The 23217-nt window shown below is 42.0% G+C and overlaps 1 protein-coding gene across 8 annotated transcripts in view; it reads left to right on the top strand.

The window, feature by feature from the left end:
• The window catches only part of LOC130708380 (contactin-associated protein like 5-4-like), a 218851-nt gene that overhangs the window by 174934 nt on the left and 20700 nt on the right, over positions 1 to 23217 (top strand). For 7 of the 8 annotated variants that reach the window (XR_009008597.1, XR_009008596.1, XM_057548253.1 and 4 more), the window contains one exon: positions 16080 to 16399. The exons of the other annotated variant lie outside the window; for it this stretch is intronic. Coding sequence is in view for 5 of the 7 variants with exons in the window: in XM_057548253.1 (XP_057404236.1) it covers positions 16080 to 16399 (320 nt within the window). In the remaining 2 variants the exon portion in view is untranslated. The remainder of the gene's footprint in view (positions 1 to 16079; positions 16400 to 23217) is intronic. 8 annotated transcript variants of the gene reach the window in all.

Raw genomic sequence — 23217 nt, 5'->3', positions numbered from 1 at the left:
AGCTCTGAGCTCCCTGGGGGCCTCTGGACCAGGCTGGGGAGAGGTGTGGGCGCCAACCACTGTCCTGCTCTGAGTCTGGGTCTGTGAGCATCCCTGGTGGGCAGGAGAGGTCTGTGAGTGGGCAGCCTAGAGCGCTGGCAGTATTCTAGAGGGCTGTTGGGGCAGCTCCATCACCACCCTCCTGGGCACCTATTTGGTCTTCTTGGGACCCTCTAGCAAGCCTTGTCCTTCCCAGACCACCTGCCTGCCCTGACTCTGTCTCTTCTCCCTCCCCGTTCCAGTTGTTTGGGAACAATGGGCTGCCTCAATGAGGGCCAGGCCAATACCCACCTCTCCTCTCGGGAGACCGTGCCTAATGGTGTCCACTGCAATGGTGTCCTCTGTTGAGGCTTATCTGGCCCAGGGACCACTGGGTCCCTATTGGCCATGGGGACCTTTCCTCCTGCAGTTCCTGGGTGTTTTTTCTTCTATTTTATCAATACTTTGTCTTCATTCTCATCTCCTTACTATTTCTCCCTCTTCTCCTCTGTCCTTCTATTCTTTCCTTATGTATTTTTTCACCTTTCATTAAATACTTTTCTCCTTATTTCTCTCTTCTCTCTCCATTTTCCCCTATATCCCTCTTCTATCTGTATTGTTACAAATTCTAGAAAATCAACTTGAATCAGTCTAGGTAATTTGGGAATCTGACCACACGGAGAAGGGGAGGATTTAGCTGGGTCTCTGGAATGGCTGTAACTAAGAGGCAGCCCTGCCCTGTGCCTTCTGTGGATTAGCTTCTGGCATTCATTTTCCTATATTGGTTCAAAAATCTGAGGAAATGCTCGGACTTACTTGGCTCTGGCTGAGGGGAGTCTCAGATCTCACCACCTGTGAAGAGCTGATCTGATCAGGACGGCTCCCAGGCCACCCTACACTTAGCACCGAAGCCCCTGGATTGGGGGGTGGGGCCATGTAAAGACTTGATGTCCACCCTAATGGGGGCACTTAGAAGGGAGGGATGCTGGGAGGGCCATATTGTCAAATTTCCTGTTCTTTGTCTCTCTCTCTCTCTCTTTCACTCTCTCTCCATGACCTTTTGCTTTCTTTTCTATTTCTCTGCTTTCCTCTTCTTATACATCTTATCTTTCTACTCCTCGCCTTCCTTTTTTCTCTATGAATTAAAGGACCTAGATTGCTATGAGTCCTGCTACTCAACATGTAACCTACGGACCAGCAGCATCACCCGGGATCTTGATACAAATATGGAATCTCAGCCCCCACCCCAACCTATTGAATAGAATCTTCATTTTAACAAGATGAGCAGGGGATTCCAGTACAAGCTAGATTGTGAGAAGCACTGACTGGGATGAACCAAGTCCCATCTGTGGGGGAAATTGTTTTGCCCCTTAACTATCCTCCAGCTGCCTGGATCAGAGGAGACTGTGCCGCCTGCTCTAGGATGCAGCTTATCCCACGCACGTGTTAGCCTGAACAGGTGATGCTCTCTGTAACAGGGCCTCAGGAAGCTTGCTCCAGTGCCCTCTGACTGCAAGACACCCTCTTTCTCCCTGATAGTCACCAACCTAGGGGGGCGGAGCCCAGGTATTTTCTCATTGTTATCAGTGAATAACAATCAAGTGGTTAAAGTTAGTCCTATCTTTGAGAACTATAATATTTCCTGAATCGCTATACTCTGCATTCATTAGGAGTTTATTCTTCATATTAAAAACTCATCAGAACTCTAATTCAGAAGTTATATCCTTTATGAATTTAAGATGGAAATTGTTATTCAAAATGCATTGAATTAAACTTAGAATTTAAGTGCATTTTTCTTCCTATGCAGGCCCTTTGTGTGAAAAAGGCATTCTTCTAGGAAAGGACTGGCAAAATATATTTGAGAAAAATAAGAAAAGAAATTACTTGAAATAAACATAAGTTCTAGTATAAATAATTCTATTTAATAGATTTCTTTCGCCTTGAAAAAATAGGTAGCAGTAGGTCCTTAAATGAATATAAAATAGACATAGCAAATCGTTTGAACCTTTGTTCTTCTCTAGATCATTTCCAACCTAGAACACCAAGTAGACTAATTAATAAGGCTAATTAATATTGTATTGAAAGATTCACAACAATCTCACAGTGCTCTAAGAGAGCAACAAGGGTGACCCCAAATTTGCAGGGCAGAAAAAAGACACGGAAATACTGGAAGCATGGGGGTTGGAAAGGGGACTGTTTGTTATACCTGCACCACTTCATTTATTTAAGAGAAAGAGCTGATGCACATATGGCAAAATATTTACCTTGTTAAAATAAATCTAGATTATCAGTACATGCATATCTGTTTTGGGGGGATGTTTGAAATATTGCATAATCAAATTAATAAAGAATATTGGATTCAGGTTTAAAAGAATTACGTTTACTCGGTATAAATAGAAAGATCATATGACTGTGTAGTTTCAGAATAAAGAGGGATAAGAACAGTGTCAAATCATAATAAGAAAAACTGGACTCAGAGATAAGGAGGGTTTGTATGTAAGGAAGCAGACACTCTGCTAAGTGTGAAGCTCTATTGGTAGAAGGAGCAGAAATTCTCTTGACAGAGATTCCTGCTAATTCAGTCATTTAAATATATGTTGGTTTATTTCAGGTCTAGGTTAATACATTTATTGCTAATGAGTTGATGACTCAACAGAGCCAAGCCCCACATCAGGGAGGAGGTTGCAAAGAAGGGTCCATCCTACCACATCAGGTAAGAGGTTGCAAAGAAGGGTCTGCAGAGTGTGCCTTGGCTGTCTGAGGCTTGTGCCAGCTCCAGGCTTGCCGATTTCAAGTTTGGCTCTGAGACTGGGTGGTTTTGGGCAGAATAGGAGCAGCATTTCAATGATTCTGTATCGATCTCTTCCATGTACTTGGCCTTGTCAGGGACACGGCCCTCTCCTTCCTAACCATTCACCTCATTACGTCAAGCGCATTGATCCCCGAGGCAGTGACTGTGTACCATGGACAGTCTTGTTGATTGCACTTACCATTGTGGACCACAGTTGAATTTTCTGTACATGTCTCCCCCTCCTGGGCTCTGACAGCCATTAGGTCAGGGGTTAATCTCCTCAGAGGGCCAGGCCTATTACAGATTCTCAATAAGGAGTTGTTAGATTGAGTTAAGGAAAAGTTGCTGTTCTCAAACAGACCTCAACCCAGATGGTTAGTTAAGTTAAAACTTAGCCAACTGTGTGATGCTGCTTGTGTGATGGGAGGCTTTCGGTGCCAAGCCTGAGTGTAACAAGAGGCTTCACACTTCTTCCCCACAAAGTTGTACAAGGACGATGCCCTACTGGACCTGAGAGAGAGGTGGTTGCATTTGCCCTTCATCGCAGGTCTCAGTGACAATAGAGATAAAAGCTGGATTTGGTCTGTCGACAACTCTCAGAGCAGCTGAAAAGGTTGAGGCAGAGAAGTGAATGAGACACCTGAGCTGCTACCACAAAGTAGCCGATGGGTCCCTGGAAACCCAGGATCCAGTAACAACTGCCTCTTGCCAGGGCCAGCTGCATTCGGTGGGTGTGGAGCGCCCTTCCTTCCATTTGTCGATTACAATCCTTCCCAACTTGAAAACCTTCACTCAAATCCCTTTTACTCTGTACTAAAATTGTGTAGACACGCCCTTCTTTTTCTACTCCTAGGATTTTTCATTTTTATTTCTCAAGTATTACTTTTCTTTTGCCATATTTATTCACCTCGTGCTTATTTCACATCAATTCTGGCATCAGGGACTCCAGCTTGTTTATCCCGATATCCTTTGTACCTACTTTATTGCTTTGCAAAAGTAACGATTTTGCTCATTTGAATTGCCAGGTGTTATCAGGTTGGGAGGGAGGGGTGTGGTGGTGAGTAGAATTTTAAATATGCAGCAGGATAAATAGCAACTCCTGAGACATCTTACAAATGACAGTTTTACTTTTCCTGGAATGAAGTAGTTCCAGAAGTGGTGTTATTAGAGATATATGGAAATTAGGATATATTTTATGAAAAAGGTAAATCTTAAACAGTAATATGAACAGAGTATGGCAGAGTTGTGGGGGAAATAGCTTTAGAAGTAGACTTTTTTATTCATTTGGGAGATGGCAAAAGTATTGTTTTTGATCAAGAAAAGTAAATGATGGAAAAAGTGAATTTTTACCAAAAAAGGTGCTCCGGCAGCAGACTCATTGAAAGGAAGTGCTGCAGAGCCAAGTTTTGGGAAGGTGGAAGGCAGGACAGCCCAGGGAGCATCTCGCCAGGGTTTCATGGAAATTCTTCCTCGTGACTGCAGTTCTGGCAGCTTAGCTTCATAGGATGTTGTACTAATAGTGGGTCTCATAGGGAACGACAGGCAAAGTCTACAAATTCTACAATTTGCACACATAATGTCAATGTACAGAAGGCACAGATATGGTATGTACTTCAGGCTATTCATGGGTGATTTCCTGGGTCTGTTGTTTTGACATAAAAGACTCAAGTGGTTTGGTACCAAACTAATTGGGATCTTGAGAAAATGGCCCACAGCAGAGGTGGAGTGTTTAGAGCACTGCTGTGTTCACAGCCCTTGATAACTCCTATGGTTTCTGCACTCTGCAGTCCTATGCCACTTAACAGTTAGAACACTTTTCTGCCTTTGTTGCAGACCACATTTTATATATTTGTATAGACAAAAGCAATGATGAAATTTTAAAATTTTGCAAAACAGGAAGACAGGCTTTGAGTACTTCTTTTAATATTAATATCACAGTCTCAAAACTCTGAGATGTTGAGAATTTCTGATCAGCAAACCTCAAACTTTCAGAGTGGCTAAGATTAGGGCAGCAGTTGAGAAGCTGGATGCTGTTCAAGCATGTTTTTTTTTTTTTTTTTTTTTTTTTTTAATTTATTTATTTAATTAATTTATTTATTTATTTTTGGCTGTGCTGGGTCTTCGGTTCGTGCGAGGGCTTTCTCTAGTTGCGGAAAGTGGGGGCCACTCTTCATCGCGGTGCGGGGACCGCTCTTCATCGCGGTGCGCGGGCCTTTCACTATCGCGGCCCCTCCCGTTGCGGGGCACAGGCTCCAGACGCGCAGGCTCAGCAGCTGTGGCTCACGGGCCCAGCCGCTCCGTGGCATGTGGGATCTTCCCAGACCAGGGCTCGAACCCGTGTCTCCTGCATTAGCAGGCAGATTCTCAACCACTGCGCCACCAGGGAAGCCCTCAAGCATGTTTAAGGGTCTCAGACAGAGAGAAATATTGGTTTAGACCAGGGGCCAGCCAACTTTCTCTATAAAGGGACAGATAATAAATATTTTTGGTTTTGTAGACCATGCAGTCTCTGTTGTGACTGCTCAACTCTGCTGTTGTGTGAAAGTAGCCAGAAGCAATATGTAAATGAACGAGTGTGGCAGTGTTCCAATAAAACTTTATTTAAAAAGCCACACAGCCAGCTGGTTCTGGGTTTAGGTTGCTTACCCCTGGTCTAGTCCACTTTGTATCTATTTAAGGTATGATGTACGGATTCAGTATGAAGAAATGAAAATTACAACATCAGTGTGACACAATGTAACCTCTCCCACTTGAACTCCACAAAACCTTTGCTAATACTCTTGCTTAGGACAGTCCTTTTCAAACTGTGTCCTAGAAAAACTTTCTTTTCATTTTAAATGTATGCATGTAATTTGATGTCTTTCAGAATAAGATATCGATAGTATACATCTGATCTATGATATTATTACATAGCATTTAGCATAAAACTAAGGTTAAAAAGAGAATCAATTTAAAGAAAACTATTAAACCAATAAGAAGTGTTATACTGAGTACTTAGTGAGTGCCTGACACTGCTTCATGCGCTTTACACATATTTATTAAACACATCCTCACAACAGCCCTCTTATGCCCAGTTTACAGAAAAGGACACTGAGGCATGAAAAGTTCAAGTTCACTATCCTCAAATCACAGAACTAGTTAGTGATGGAACAAGGATTTGAACCCTAGCTGTCTGGCTGCAGGGCCCACACTCAAACCACCTTACCACAGTACAGAGGATTCATGTTGGAGGTGAATAAAGTGATGATACAGGATGGGGATCCTCTTCCTCAGGGCATGGGAAACAAGCACTCTCAGACAGTGCTGGTAGGAGCATAAAATGGCATAAGATGGGGATATGCCCAAAGCATATACCCAAAGCGGGATCTTGAAGAGATGTTTGTACACCCATGTTCATCACAGCATTATGCACGTCCTTGGAGGACAATTTCTATCAACTTAAGTGTTCAAAAGCACCCGCTATTTAGAGCGCTGAAGATGACAGCCCAAAAGGAGTAATGCTTTTAAGTCCTGTCAATATATCGTCTACACCAAGTAACAATTCCACTTCTAGGAGTTAGTCCAACAGGAACACTCAGAGGTGCACAGAAAGTGCCTGTAAGAAAACTAAGTGCATTGTTTACAGTCAAGATCCAGTTTTCTGTCAATAGGTGAACACAAAGAAATTACGATACTCCATTTTATGGAATAATATAGTATTATATGGAATTCATTCCTTTGAAAACAATGAGGTTATTTAATTAATTGATCTGTTTATTCGAGGTAACGTTGGTTTAAAACATTATATAAGTTTCATGTGTACAAGATTATCAAATGCATTTATTCATAATGAGATTTAAGAAACATTTTTTTTTTTACAGCTAGGAAAAGGGATGTATTTATTGTGCTTCCATTAGAAATTTCCAAGATGAACATATACGTATATGGGCATGTAAATATATATAGACTATTTCTGGAAGCATACAAGATAAATTATTAATAGCATTTCTCATTCTGGGTAAAGATATGCCATGAGTACGCGATGAATGGTATTTTTAAACTACATGCGTATATTGCTGTTCAATTCAATACCAGGTTTTGAAAGGATTAGAGGAAAAAAAGCAAAGGAAATACAAAATAGTTTTTTAATTGTGGTAAAAAAACCCATAACATTAAATTTACCATCCTTACCATTTTTAAGTGTACGGTTCAGTGGTGTTAAGTATATTCACATTGTTGTGGAATAGATCTCTAGATCTTTCTCATCTTGTAAAGCAAACTTAAACCCACTAAACACAAATTTCCCTCCCCATCCCCTCAGCCCTTGGCAAGCATCTCTCTACTATCTGTTTCAATGATTTTGACTACCTTAGATACTTCATATTAGTGAAATCATACAGTATTTGTCCTTTCGTGATGGTTTATTTCAAGTAGCATAATGTCCTTGAGTATCCATATTATAGCACAGGACAGAATTTCCTTCTTTTTAGGGCTGCATAATATTCTATTGTATGTATATCCCAGATTTTGTTTATCAGTTGCTATGGTCTGAATGTTTGTATCCCACCAGAATTCATACGTTGAAATCCTAACCCCTTAAGGTGATAGTATTAGTAGGTAGGGGGTTTTGGGAAGTGACTAAGTCTTCCACTAAGAAAGGGCTTAGTGACTCATAAAGAGGCTCCAGAGAGATCCCTACCTGATTCCAACATGAAAGAATGCAACAAAAGTGTGAGACCCAGGGCTTCCCTGGTGGCGCAGTGGATGAGAGTCTGCCTGCCAATGCAGGAGACACGGATTCGAGCCCTGGTCTGGGAAGATCCCACATGCCGCGGAGCGACTAGGCTCGTGAGCCACACTTGCTGAGCCTGCGCGTCTGGAGCCTGTGCTCCACAACAAGAGAGGCCGCGATAGTGAGAGGCCCGCGCACCGTGATGAAGAGTGGCCCCAATTGCCGCAACTAGAGAAAGCCCTCGCACAAAAACGAAGACCCAACACGGCCATAAATAAATAAATAAATAAAATAAAGTTTAAAAAAAAAAAAGTCTGAGACCCAGAAGAGGGCCCTCACCCAAACTTACTGGCACCCTGACCTCAGACTGTCAGCCTCTAGAACTGTGAGCAATAAATTTCTATTGTTTGTAAACCACCCAGTCTGTGGTATTTTGTTATATCAACTTGAATGGACTAAGAGATCTATTCATCCATTTACGGGCAATTGGGTTGTTTGCACCTGTTGGCTATTGCGAATAATGCTGTGATAAACATGGGTATACAAATATCCCTTCAAGATCCAGATTTCAGTTGTTTTGGACATGTACCCGGCAGAGGAATTGCTGGAGCTTATTATGCTAATTCTATTTTTACTTTTTTTGAGGAACCTTCATATTGTTTTTTATAGTGGCTGCACCATTTTGCATTTCCACAAGGGTTCCAATTTCTCTGCATCCTCCCCTAAATAGTGTTTTTATTTGGTTCCCTTACCCACTGAAATAGCCTCAAGATATGTGGGGAGGTGCAATCCACATGGACCCTGAGTGCTTGTGTGCTCTTTCTAGATAGGCTAAGAGTGAAGGCTCTAGCTGCATTTTATCCAGGCCATTCTCAGGGTGTGCTAGAGAAACAGCAGTCCTGAGAGATGAGAGGCCAGCCTCCCCCAGGCAAGGAGCAGGTCTGCATCTTCTCATTACAAGAGCAGTGAATCCCCCGAGCGTGGTGCTTGATCCTCTAAGGCAGCCCACTGCCTGCAGCATCATCCGTCCTGGACCCTTTGCATTACCTGTAGCGCATAGGGAGGTTCATGGGAAACCCAGGCAGTGTTCACTAAGCCGTGTCTCTGCCACGTGAACAGCTTCCAAAATGGTGCCATTTCTCAGGTGTCTTTCTGGATGACCATGAACTCTACGACGCTCAGTCTCTCTGTGCTGGTGTTTGGAATGCTTTCAGTTATCGTCTTTTCTCTTTCATGGTGCTTTTGTGCTGATCTTGTTTCCCAGATTATACACTCGACCTAAATTATGTCAAATATAAGATCTGTGTACTAACTGTTAGAAGTCAAACCATTTATATGGCCTTTTTATTAAACATAAAAAATATAAAAATATGCTCATTACTTACTTGAGATTTTCAGCTCACATTGGGATTTAGACTTAAGTTTCCTTCATGTAAGTAGATTCTAAGTCATTTCCACAGTGAATATATTCCTAATACAGGCTTTTAGATGATATAGATAAGAGTAAGTACTATTTCAAGTTAAGAAAAACCTTTTTGGGTGACTTTCTTCTTTTTTAAAAATTAATTTTATTGAAATAGAGTTGATTTACAATGTTGTGTTCATTTCTGCCATGCAGCAAAGTGATTCAGTTATGTATATATACACATTCTTTTTCATATTCTTTTCCATTATGTTTTATCACAGGATATTGAATATAGTTCCCTGTGCTATACAGTAGGACCTTGTTGTCTATCCATTCTATATATAACAGTTTGCATCTGCTAATCCCAAACTCCCAATCCATCTCTCCCCCAGCCCTCCTCACTCTTGGCAACTTCAAGTCTGTTCTCTATGTCTGTGAGTCTGTTTCTGTTTCCTAGATAAATTCATTTGTGTTGTATTTTAGATTCCACATAGAAGTGATAGCATCTGATATTTCTTTTTCTCTATCTGACTTACTTCACTTAATATGATAATCTCTAGGTCCATCTGTGTTGCTGCAAATGGCATTATTTCATGCTTTTTATGGCTGAGTAGTATTCCATTGCATATGTGTACCACGTCTTCTTTATCCATTCATCTGTCGATAGACATTTAGGTTGTTTCCATGTCTTGACTATTGTAAATAGTGCTGTAATGAAATTGGGGTGCATGTATCTTTTCTAATTATAGTTTTCTCTTGACATATGCCCAGGAGGGGGATTGCAGGATCATATGGCAACTCTATTTTTAGTTTTTTGAGGAACCTCCATACTGTTTTCCAGAGTGGCTGCACCAGTTTACATTCCCAGCAACAGCGTAGGAGGGTTCCCTGTTCTCCATACCCTCTCCAGAATTTGTTATTTGTCGACTTTTTAATGATGGCCATTCTGACTGGTGTGAGGTGGTACCTCATTGTAGTTTTGATTTGCATTTCTCTAACAATTAGCAGTGTTGAACATCTTTTCATGTGCATGTTGGCCATTTGTTTGTCTTCTTTGGAGAAATGTCTATTTAGGTTTTCTGCCCATTTTTCAATTGGGTTTTGTTGTTGTTGTTGTTATTGAGTTGTATGAGCTGTTTGTATATTTTGGAAATCAAGCCCTTGTTGGTGGCATCATTTGCAAATATTTTGTCCCAGTCCGTATGTTGTCTTTTCATTTTGTTTACAGTTTCCTTTACTGTACAAAAGCTTGTGTGTTTGATTAGGTCCCATTTGTTTATTTTTGCTTTTATTTCTATTGCCTTGGGACACTGACCTAAGAAAACATTGGTACTATTTCCGTCAGAGAATGTTTTGCCTATGTTCTCTTCTAAGAGTTTTATGGTGAGGTGGCTTTCTTCTGGCATATATAAGTGTAAGCTAGGGCTTCCCTGGTGGCGCAGTGGTTGAGAATCTGCCTGCCAATGCAGGGGACACGGGTTCGAGCCCTGGTCTGGGAGGATCCCACATGCTGCGGAGCAACTGGGCCCGTGAGCCACAACTGCTGAGCCTGTGCGTCTGGAGCCTGTGCTCCGCAATGGTGAGAGGCCCACGTACCGCGATGAAGAGTGGCCCCAGCTCACCGCAACTGGAGAGAGCCCTCGCACAGAAACGAAGACCCAACACAGCCAAAAATAAATAAATAAATTTATTTTTTAAAAAAAGGATAAAATCAATCAGTTCAATTTAAAAAAAATAAAAAAATAATAAAAGGATAAGCTGTCTCTGAGATTATATTACATTGGTTTGGATGCATGGACAGGAGTGCATCTGTCTGCCATGCACCCTAAATACCTATAGGGTGAGCTCCGGACCTGAAGCACATGACTCATCTTCCAGTCATTTTCCCAATTACCCTGTGGTATGCTTGAAAACCTCTGCTTATTTTATTGGCATACTCTACCTTTCACTTTGTCCTTGAGGAGGGATCAGTTAAGAGCTAAGGAAGAGCAGTTTTGAAGAAGAGTCGAAGGTCAGGGCATTTTTCTAGAAGGAGCTGTGCATAAGAAAGAAGAAGGGCAGGTGGTGGAAATACCAGAACTTAGCCTCACACTACAGCTATGGCCAAGGGAGAGAAGTTCAAAATAAATAATGTTTGATGTGCATTAGACAAATAAAGTTTATTTGGATTTGAACTCCTGTCTTCTCTTTTGTGTTTTTTAATGTTCTTAATCATTCAACCTGAATGGCTTATCTTCCTCTCAGAGCTTTGAACATTTTAATGATTCAGTATCCTTCTTTTTTAGAAGAGAGAGAAGAGAAAAATCACTTGAGCAGTGGAAAGAGATCCCTGGGGAGCTCTTGTGTATGCTGCAGCAAATGCTTTATTAGCTAAAGTTCCCACTGATGGAAAATTCAGACATAGGAAAAGCTCCTACATATTGGAAGAAAATTTGAGAGTTACCAAAAAATATCGTCAGAATGGAATGCAAAATGACTGTGGCAACACTTTTTCATCCATATATACCCAAGTAATAATAAGTGAAATGGTCAGTGAATTACATCGCCAATAAGTTTTCTATCCTTAGATTAAATAAATAATAAATACATGAGTCACTTATTACAGGAACCTGACTGTGATATCCAGGGTCTTTTGAAAACCCTCCCCTGTCAAACAGTACAGGGCACCTTTAAACTGAAAGGAATTAAATCTCTCCCTGTATTAGTTTCCTAGGGCTGCTGTAACAAAGTACTGGAAATTGAGGGGCTTAAAACAACAGAAATTTATTCTCTCATAATTCTGGAGGCTGGAAGTCCAAAATCAGTGTCTTGGCAGGGCATGGGCAGGGCAAGGGTCTCGGGAGAATCTCTTCCAGGTCATTCTCTTAGTTTATGATGTTGTCAGTAATTCTTGGAGTTCTTTGGCTTGTAGATCATCACTCCAATCTCTGCCTCCACTGTCATGGGGTGTTCTCCCTCTGTGTCTTTATTTCATCTTCCCTCTGTGCATGTCTCTTCTCTTCTTGTAAGGACCCAGGTCATATTGGATTAGGGTCCACTGTCATGACCTCATCTTAACTTGATGACTTCTGCAAAGACCAGATTTCCAAATAAGTTCACATTCACAGGTTCCGGAGTAAGAACTCCAATATATCTCAACGTGAACATGACAGTGGCCTGGAAGGACAGAGGTGGCTATAGTCAAACGATGCTTATCGTAAAGGAAAAGAGGCACTTTCTCATTTTGTTTGTTGTGCCCACTTTTTGTAAGGGAAGAAGAAGATTAATCTGGAATTGATGAGAAATTGATAAGAAATGCTCTGGACACCATGGCAAATGGAATGTGAGAAAATGAGCAAACAACACCCCTGAGTACTACAAGGAGTGGCATCTAGAAAGGGAGGCTGGAGTTTGTGTCAAGATGAAGAACCGTGGTTGGTGTCTGACATTTACTGAGTGTTTATTGTGAGCCAGGCATGGTTTTAAGCATTTCAGGTGCATCATATCATTTAATCTTTCTCCATGAGTGTCTTCATTTTACAGACGAAGAAACTGAGGCTCAGAGTTACACAATGGTCAATTTCTGTGTTACTCTGGAATATTCTATGGTATGATTGAAGTAGCCCTTTATTTTCCTGTTTATTATTATTATTATTAATTACGTGCAGTGAGATAGATTCCCAGAGCACACAGAAGAAAGAGAGGATGAGAGGGAGGAAGACTTTACAACGCAATCGTGTTCTTGGTGGGGCAGAGGCAAGTCTGGGTCACCTTAGGGCTGGGTTTAGGAGGTGAGGGTGCACCCAAGGGCAGTGGTCAGAAAAGACCTGGAGAACTGCTGACCTCAGGATCCTGAATGGACACCTATGTGCTGTGGTTTTGCTGTTGTCCCAGCCCAGGCTGTGGCTCTGTTCTTAGGGATCTGCCATCTTTGCTCAAGGTTCCACATAGAAACAAAGATGCTGGATTGTTTGGTGCCTTTGTGAATTCTGTCTCCCTACTGGGAGTGAGATGTAGAATAGACACAGATGTTCCTGCCAGGTTTGGAAGCCAGCGATGAGGAGTTCAGCGTTGGACAAAACGCATTCCCTGCTTCATAAAGGGGTGTGGACTTGCTCAGCTCAGGACCTGGGGCGTCTTGGTTCAGGGAAATGAGAGGCAGAGCAGTTCCAGGCCAGGCTTTGCTTTTCTGCCCTCTTATCTGGACACAACCTCTCTGAGCATCAGTTTTTCCTGAGTCTTTGTCCTTTACTGGTCCTTTCCTCAGTCATAGGAAGCCCTCAAGATGCATCAAGATGTATATTATTCCCTAAATCGATCTGAACCCAATGCCTGGTCCTCAAGAACTACCTTAGGCCAAGAATCAACCAGGGAAGGGGAGAAAGGATGAAAGGAGGATGCAGGGGAGAGGTGCACAGGTAAGGGTCCTAGCTCAGCTGTCACCTGCAGAACAGAAGCAAGTGGCCTTGATTGTTCACACCTCACTTTACCTGCCTCCAGGTTGGAGCCTGAAGAGCTTGACTGGATTCACTTCTCTCTATTAGAAAGTTGTTAGGTCATTTTCAAATTTCATTTTAATGTATTTTCTCATTTACACTTACTTTGGTTTTGCTTTCTGCTTTTTTCTCCTGATTTTGGCTTTATTACTTTCAAGTAACACTTTTCTTTCAATCACCATTTTCTTCTTCTTAATGCCAGTTTACGTTATTTGCTAAGGGCTGATTTTGTTACCTTCACTCCTGTTTTGTCTATTTGACAGCCCCCTGAGATGATCTGTTTACCGCACTGTGTTCCCCAAGAAACAGTGGGGAAGCTGCCTAACAGACAATCTCCTGGGAGACTTTCCGCTACCCGTTTTCAGTGGGAAGCAGTTTCAGTCAGAACTGGCTCGCTCATCATAGCTGGGTAATATAAGCATCCAAATCACAGGGGGTGGGAGCACGTGGCCTCTCAGCGTTTATCTTGATTGAATCATGGGTGTGTAACTTTCCGTCGTTCAGCTCTAGATTTGTATTAATGATTCAGAGTTCATTACCTTAAGATAAGAAAGGTGTTCCCGCTGGCAAGAGCTAGATAAGATTGTGGGCAATTTGAGACTCTCACTGTGTGAAGTTGATGATGACTATATTCCCTGGTAAGAACTGAGAAATTCTGTCCTGTCCTGCCACCGCGTGACACCAAACAAGGTACAGTCGCAATGGGCTTTGTGTCACTGACATGAAATTGAGGGTGGGCGTGGTGGCACCCACCCAGAGTGCCCAGGAAATCTGCAGCAGTGGCTGGGACGAGTAGAGTTTCCCATTACCACAGGGAGTTCATAGGCAGGAAACTTTCTGTTTCTCATTGTATCAGTCTGGGTCTCATTGCTAACATTTCACCTAAATGAAAATGCACTTTTACTTTGTTTAAATTTTTCTTGTGGTAAAATATGCATAACATATAATTTACCCGTTTAAGTATTTTAAGTGGCATTAAGTACACTCACATTGTTGTGTCACTATCACCCCACTATTCATCTTCAGAATTTTTTTGAGAGGTAAAACAACTAATATTTACTGTGTATATTTTTTATACAATTGTTAAAGGTTACACTCCATTTTCAGTGATTACAAAATATTGGCTATATTCTTCGTGTCGTACAATGCATCCTTGCAGCCTCTCTTACACCCAATAGCTTGTACCTCCCACTCCCCCCCCCCTTTTTTTGCCCCCCTCCCCCCGGTAACCACTAGTTTGTTCTCTATATCTGTGAGTCTGCTTCTTTTTTGTTATATTCACTAGTTTGTTATAGGTTTTCGATTCCACGTGTAAGTAATATCATACAGTGTTTGTCTTTCTCTGTCTGACTTCTTTCATTCAGCACAATGCCCTCCAAGTGCATCCATCAGAACTTCTTTCATCGTCCCAAACTGAAACTTGCTACCCATTAAAAACTAACTCCCCATTTCCTTTCTTTCTCCAGGCGCTGGCAATCACCATTTTACTGGCTTTATAAATTTGAATAGATACCTCATATAAGTGGAATCATATAATTTTTGTTCTTTTGTAACTAGCTTATTTCACTTAATGTTTTCAAGGGTCATCCATTCTGTGGCATGTGTCAGAATTTCCTTCATTTTAAGGCTGAATAATATTCCACTGTATGTATATCCCAGATTTTTTTAATCCATTCATCTGTTGGTAGATATTTGGATTGTTTCCACCTTTTGGCTATGGTGGATAATGTTGCTGTGAACATGAGTGTACAGATATCTCCTTGAGACCCTTCTTTCAACTTTTTTTTTTTTTTAAATGGTCTCTTTTTTTTATTTTTTATTTTTTTAATTTTTTTTTTTAGAAATTCACGGTCTTTTATTTATTTATTTATGACTGTGTTGAGTCTTCGTTTCTATGCGAGGGCTTTCTCTAGTTGCGGCAAGTGGGGACCACTCTTCATCGCGGTGCGTGGGCCTCTCACCATCGCAGCCTCTCTTGTTGCGGAGCACAGGCTCCAGACGCACAGGCTCAGCAATTGTGGCTCACGGGCCCAGTTGCTCCGTGGCATGTGGGATCTTCCCAGACCAGGGCTCGAACCCGTGTCCCCTGCATTGGCAGGCAGATTCTCAACCACTGCGCCACCAGGGAAGCCCCCTTCTTTCAACTTTTTTGGATATATACCCAGAAGTGAAATTGCTGGATCATATGGTAATTCTATTTTTAATTTTTTGAAGACCTGCCATAACGGTCTTGCAAGTGGCTGCACTGTTTTACATTCCTACCAGCAGTGCACGAAGTTTCCTATATATCCTTGCCGACACATCTTATTTTCCATTAAAAAAAAAAAAATAGCCAATCTAAAGGGAGTGAAGTAGTATCTTACTATGGTTTTGATTTGTATTTCCCTAACAAACATCTTTTTCTGTGCTTATTGGGCATTTGTGTATCTTCTTTAGATAAATGTTTATTGCAGTACTTTGTGCATTTTAAAATCAGATTGATTTTTTTGTTGTTGAGATGTACAAAGTTCTTTATATATTCTGGATATGAACCCCTTATCATATATATGATTTGCAAATATTTTCTGTTGTTCCATTGGTTGCCTTTTTCACTCTGTTGATAATGTTCTTTGATGTATCCAAGTTTTAAATTCTGTTGTTATGTTTTGATATTTCTTCTTTTTTTTTTTTTTTTTATAGCTACTTTATTTATTTATTTTTGGCTGTGTTGGGTCCCCGGTTCGTGCGAGGGCCTTCTCCAGCTGCGGCAAGCGGGGGCCACTCTTCATCGCGGTGCGGGGACCGCTCTTCATCGCGGTGCGCGGGCCTCTCACTATCGCGGCCCCTCCCGCCGCGGGGCACAGGCTCCAGACGCGCAGGCTCAGCAGCCGTGGCTCACGGGCCCAGCCGCTCCGCGGCATGCGGGATCCCCCCAGACCAGGGCTCAAACCCGCGTCCCCTGCATCAGCAGGCAGACTCTCAACCACTGCGCCACCAGGGAAGCCCTCTTCTTTTTCAATGTAAGCATTTATAGCTATATGTTATGTTGTTATCTATTTTGGCTTATGTTGTCTGTACTTTTGGTTTCATATCCAAGAAATCATTGCCAAATCCAATGTGATGAATTTTTTTTTTTTTAATGTAACAATTTAGCTTAATCTTTTATTTATTTATTTTTGGCTGTGTTGGGTCTTCGTTTCTGTGCGAGGGCTTTTGTTTCTGTGCGAGGGCTTTCTCCAGTTGTGGCAAGCGGGGGCCACTCCCCATCGCGGTGCGCGGGCCTCTCACTATCGCGGCCTCTCTTGTTGCAGAGCACAGGCTCCAGACGCGCAGGCTCAGTAGTTGTGGCTCACGGGCCCAGTTGCTCCGCAGCATGTGGGATCTTCCCAGACCAGGGCTCGAACCCGTGTCCGCTGCATTGGCAGGCGGATTCTCAACCACTAGCGCCACCAGGGAAGCCCTCGTGATGAAATTTTTATACTATGTTTTCTTCTAAGTGTTTTATAGTTTTAGGTCTTATGTTTAGGACTTTGATCCATTTTGAGTTCATTTTTGTATATGGTGTAAGGTAAGGGTCCAATTTTATTCCTTTACATGTGAATATCCAATTTTCCCAGCACCAATTGTTGAAAAGACTGTCCTTTCTGAATACATGGTACCCTTGTTGAAAATGATTTGTAGATCACTTTGTGAAACATTGACATCTTAAAAATATTAAGTTTTCTAATCCATGAACACAGAATGGTTTTCCATTTATTTGTGTCTTTAATTTCTTTTAGCAATGTTTTGTAGTTTTCAGAGTACAAGTCTTTTGCCTCCTTGACTAAGCTTATTCCAAAGTATTTTATTCTTTTTGATAATGTTGTAAATGGAATTGCTTTCTTAATTTTATTTTTGGATTGTTCCTTACTAGTGTATTGAATTGCAACTGATTTTTGTGTATTGATTTTGTATCCCGAAACATTGTTCCCTGATTAGTTCTAACAATTTTGGGGGGGGGGGTGGATCTTTAGGGTTTTCTACATATAAAATCATGTTGTCTGCAGAGATAATTTTACTTCTTACTTTACAATTTGGATGTCTTTCATGCCTAATTTCTCTGGCTAGGACTTCCAGTATTATGTTGAACAGAAGTGACAAAATCTAGCATCCTTGTCTTGTTCCTGATCTTAGAGGAAAAGCTTTCAACCTTCACCAAAAATTATCATGTTCAGCGTGGGTTTTTCATATATGGCTTTTTATTATGTGGAGGTAGTTTCTTCTATTCTTAGTCTCTTGAGTGCTTTTATCATGTAAGTGTGCTGACTTTTGTCAAGTGCTCTTTCTGTATCAGTTGAGATGATCCTGTGCTTTTCCTCTTCATTTCATGAATACTGTATATGACATGGCTGGTTTTCTATATATTGAACCACCCTTGCATTCCAGAAATAAATCCCACTTGGTCATGGTGCATAATCCTTTTAATATGCTGCTAAATTTGATTTACCAGTATTTTGTTGAGGATTTTTGCATCATTGTTTATAAGGCATGTTGGTCTACAGTTGTCTTTTCTTGTAGTGTCTATGTGGCTTTGGTATCAGAGAAATGCTGGCCTCAGAATGAGTTAGAGAGTGTTCCTTCTCCTTTAAGTTTTGTAAGAGTTTGAGAGGATTGGTGTTGGTTCTTCTTAGTTCTTCTAAATATTTGGTAGAATTCATCCATGAAGTCATCTGGTCCAAGGCTTTTCTTTGCCAGGAAACTTTTGGTTACCAATTAAACCTCCTTACTAGGTCTATTCAGATTTTCTGTTTCTTTTTTATTTAGTTTTGGTAAGTTATGTGTTTCTAGGAATTCATCCATTTCACCTGGATTATCCAGTTTTTTAGTGTACAGTTCATAGTAATCTCTTATAATCCTTTTATTTCTGTTAAATATGTAGCCATGTCTTTGTCTTTATTTCTGATTTCAATTATTTGGGTCTTCTTTTTTTTATTTTCCTTAGTCAATCTAGCTAAAGATTTGTCAATTTTGTTGATTTTCAGAGAACCGACTCTTGGTTTCATGGATTTTTTCTATTGTTTTTCTAGTCTCTCTTTGTTTATCTCTGCTCTAATCTTTATTATTTCCTTCCTTCTTTGAGCTTTCAATTTAATTTGTTCTTCTTTTTCTAGTCCCTTAAGGTGTAAGGGTAGGTGGCTGATGGTGATATGTTTCTTCTTTTTCAATGTAAGCTTTTACATTACATTTTCCTCTAAGTACTGCTTTCCCTGCATCCCATGAGTTTTGGTAAGTTGTGCTTTCATTTTCATTTTCATTTCATTGTTTTCTTGATTTCCTTTAGTTCTTTGTTGGTGTATTCCTTTAACGTTTTGAGCATACATGAGATAGTTGTTCTAAAATCTTTTTCCAGTAAGTCCAAAACCTGTTTCTTGAGGTATGGTGTCTAGATATTTATTTTGTTCCTTTGAATGAGCCTAGTTTTACTGTTTCTTTGTATGCCTGGTGATCTTTTGTTGAAAACTGGGCATTTTTAAAAACAGCCACCTCAAAAAAAAAAAAAAAAAAAAAAAAAAAACAGCCACCTCTCCCAGTCTTCTTATACTTGCTCTACACAGGGGAAGACCTTTGTAATCAGCCTAATGTGATGTCTTAGGGTCTTTTCAGACCTGTGTTGTCTCTGGACCAGTGCGTGTGTTTTTTCCCCCCAGTTCTCCTATTTATACATCTGCTTTTAAATGTCTTGCTTTTCTAAGAGTCTCACTCTTGCTTACTCTTGGGGCCTTAGCTGTCCTATTGTACTCCTCAATCAGTAATCTCTTGTCCTTGGTGTCTGTGGGTCTATAGTTACCTTTGCAACCGTTTTTACAAATCATACCCGCTGCTTCCCATGGCTCCCTTATTCTGAGATCTGAGCCATTTTTGTTTGTCTGAACTCGGAGTTAGGTGTCAAAAGACCAATCCTTAGGCAGCCCACAGACAGGTTAGAACATTGCAGATCAGTCTGCTCTCTCTCAGGTTTGCAAAAGGGGGCTGGGGATCTGGCTGCCACTTTCCTCAAGCTGCACTAAAAAGTGACTAAAAAATGCCACAGGTTTCCTACCCTTTTAAATGTGACATTTTTTTGATGGTGCGTTTGCTTGGTTGTTGTAGATCTTTGACTCATTTCTATAGTTTCTATAATGCCTTTTTAGTCTGTTTCTGGTTATGTACTTAAATCAAAACAGGAACATATTCTCGTCACTGCTGGAAGAAAAGAGTCTTTACTCTGCCAACCTGTCACGTGTGATGGATAAAAGGGCCCTTAGGACTGCACGTGGACACTGTCACTTTTTACAGAGAACCAATTGACCTTGTATAACTGGAGATGCTTCCCCTCAAACACAGCTCTGCTCCCTCTGCTGAGGGTGGTGTCAGTCTCTCCCAATGCTGCTGGAAATGGAACACTGCATGCCTGGACACCCCACAAAAATAAAGGGTACTGACGTGCTCCCAGGCCAATACTTGTTCAGGAAGTGAGAGAAGTACTGTAGATATAAAAACATGCCAGTTTCTAAGGCAGCCTTCACTCCACATAGGAAGTACATGGCCAGGATTTGATTTGATAAAAAATTAGTATCACAGTTAGAAACCAGACCTGACCCTGAGCTCCCTTAATGACTTCATCTAATGTCTCCCTGTTGACCCAGCCAGGCCTTATCTTATCCTGTGTCTGGCTATCATTGGCTCTGCCGTCCCCTAAGCCCTTCCCTGCCCCAGGATCTCCTCTCTCTAGGTGCATTTCAGGTGACCTACACATCCAATTTCTATCAGATGTTTCCTGAGGGCCATCTGGATGTGATCCTAACAACCCGGGCTGAGTGATGCCACTTTGTGGATTCACTAAATGACACATTTCTGTGGGTCACGTCCTCCCAGCCCAGCGGCCCTAACAAGCAGCAGCACGGAAGCTGCTGGCAAACGCTGGGAGGAGCCCTTAGTACTGCAGGGAGCTGCCGGGGGCAGCCTCTCAGGGCCCCACACCCAGGGCTCATCCCAGGAGACACTCCTGAGGAGGGGAAGGCAGGGCTGTGCCCTTGAGGAAGGAGGGACCGCTCACCTCTCTGACCTCAGGCTGGAGAAGGACGAGGGCTCGGGACCGCGGAAGACGGCAGGGAGCTCGCCCTCCTCCCTGAGAGCTCGGTGAGCTGCATCCAGGCGAGGAGGTGAGACCCTGCTCACTGCCCCTCCCTCCGGAATGCAGTCACTGCTACTGAGAACTCTACCCCAGCCCTGATTTCATTGCGGCTGGTTAGAAAAAAGGGAAAACAAACAAAACTAAAACCAAAACCTGACTCTGCACCAGAAGATAAATGAACTTCCATGTGTATGTAGCACCTTTTAAGGATTTGTCTAATTCCAAATGAAATGATCTCTATTTTAACTCCTTACTGATTCCTAATTTTCTTCATTTCAGATACAGTCTATAACAATAGATTCCCGTCTGTGTTCTGAAGCAAATCCCCCAGCCTCGCCTCCCACCCCTGTGGGGCCTGGGGAGGGGGGAGGCATCTTCCCCCAGAGAAGGTGGGCATATTCCCCCCTCTCCCCCGTGCCTCCCTGGGCACCCCCTTGCCTGGGGACTGCGGTCTCCCTTCCTTACTCTCACACTCAGGGCCCCTCACAGAATGGCCCTGACCTGACTCCCCAGACTCTTCTCACCATCCTGTTTCCTAAACTTCAGCCAAGTTCCGCCCAGCATCCTGCTTGTCCGGAGAGTGTACCGCCTTCTTCCAAGTCCAGGCCTCTGCATGGAGGTTTGCTCTACCAGAAATGCCCCTCCTCTTGTGGCAACAGTTTAAATTCCTCGTTATTAAATTACAAATCTGCAGCCTCCTCCTCCTTGAGCGTTGCCTGATTTCCCAGCAAACGTATCTGCTGCAATTCCCTGCAGAATCACGTCAGGCCAGGGGCCACTTGGTGCTAGTTTCGGTTCCTGCATGCCAGCCCGTGCATCCCTGAGCGCACAGCTCCGTCTCATTTGTCTCTGCCTTGGGTGTTTCCTCATCAGTTAGTCTCCGTAAACGTTGTGAGTGAAGTATTTTCTACATTTCCAGGTATAAGCAGCTGCCATCTCATAAGATAACTTTCTTAAAAGAAGTGATTCACGGTGTATAGAGCATATTGTAGTTTAACCAGTGGTGGGGGGCAGGGTTGATACAAGTTTCTTCTCATTATTCCTAATACCAGCTCACCAGAGTGATGCTTAAAGGCAAGGACAGTTATGCTAATTTTTGCAGAATAATTTTTAATTCACAAAAACCATTAATTCTAAGACTGAAAAGTTGTATGTGAGATAAGCGTATGGTTACTACATCCACAAGCAAATTTTTACAGCCCTGGGACATTATGATGCCCTTAAATCCTCTTGGAACAGGTTGAAAGTTAAGCTGCATTGAGGATTTCTGAATTGCTGATACTCTGATATACCATAGTTCTTTTTTTTTTTTTAATTTTATTATTTATTTATTTATTTATTTATTTATTTATTTATGGCTGTGTTGGGTTTTCATTTCTGTGCAAGGGCTTTCTCTAGTTGCGGCAAGCGGGGGCCACTCTTCATCACGGTGCATGGGCCTTTCACTATCACGGCCTCTCTTGTTGCGGAGCACAGGCTCCATACGCGCAGGCTCAGTAGTTGTGGCTCACGGGCCCAGTTGCTCCGCGGCATGTGGGATCTTCCCGGACCAGGGCTCGAACCCGTGTCCCCTGCATTGGCAGGCAGATTCTCAACCACTGCGCCACCAGGGAAGCCCCCATAGTTCTATAGTTCATCTAAATTAATAAAATGAGATTTAAAAATCACATTCAAAATTGAGCAAAAGCCAAACTAACTCTTTTCGTATTAATTAAATGATAATAATGAGAAGTATGATTGTCCCTTTCGTAAAACATACCAAAATTATATGTTAGATTACATTCACTTAGCACAAAATGTCTTTCAAAAATAAATTGTAAGCACTAAACAATCTGAGGGCTACACCTGCACAGTTTTAGTTGCATATCTGCGTGTACATGACTGACATCCCTGACAGCTTGTAATTCATGTTTTAAAAAATGATTCAGTATTTTAAAAGAATATAGCAGAAGGATAGCTTCTTATGCCTAAATCACCTGTTGTGCAAGGTCCTCACTCTAGTGCATTTTACACAATAGGGTTTTATTAGTCATAAACCATGGCTGACACTCATAAGCGCCAGTGTAAATGGGGAGAATGAAAATAAAGATGGGGCCTGAGAAACTGAGCTATTGTGAGCCAAGGTCCAGGAAGCAGACTCTCTAATAGCTTATTGGGTGTCTAGGAGCCAACAGAACCTTCTAGATAGTCTGTATAGGAAATCATCTAGCTTTCCCAAACTACATACATTTGGAATTAAAATTCCATTTGCTGCCAGTATCATTGTAAATGGGGGAGTAAGTCCCCCTTGTAGGGTCTTTAAGGGCCACTGCAATATTTCTGCAGAAGAACTTACAGGGTTTATTATACTCACAGGTCCTAGAGGAGAAGACAGGGCGCACCTCACCATTCAGCAGCCACCTAGCAGGTGGGGAGTCGAGAGAGAGTGAGGACCTTGGGCAAGTCTGGGTGGAGCAGAAACAAGGCTTGAGGAGATTTCATTGTTTCTTGGAATGTCTAAGTCACAGTCGGGGAGGGCAAAAAGGGAATGTTGCGGCAGGAACCAGCCTGGGCACAACCACGCACCTGGTCCCCTGGGTGTTGAGGCAGCAGGAAAATAGGAAATTTAAAAAAAACTTTACAATCCAATCATCTTCACTCTTTATTCTCATTTTCAACCTTATTTTCCAAAATATACAATCCTTA

Source organism: Balaenoptera acutorostrata, chromosome 6, assembly GCF_949987535.1.
Source record: "Balaenoptera acutorostrata chromosome 6, mBalAcu1.1, whole genome shotgun sequence".
In the NCBI taxonomy this organism is placed as follows: Eukaryota; Metazoa; Chordata; class Mammalia; order Artiodactyla; family Balaenopteridae; genus Balaenoptera; species Balaenoptera acutorostrata.
Note: the sequence above shows the minus strand (reverse complement) of the source record. Positions and strands in the feature narration are given on the sequence as shown.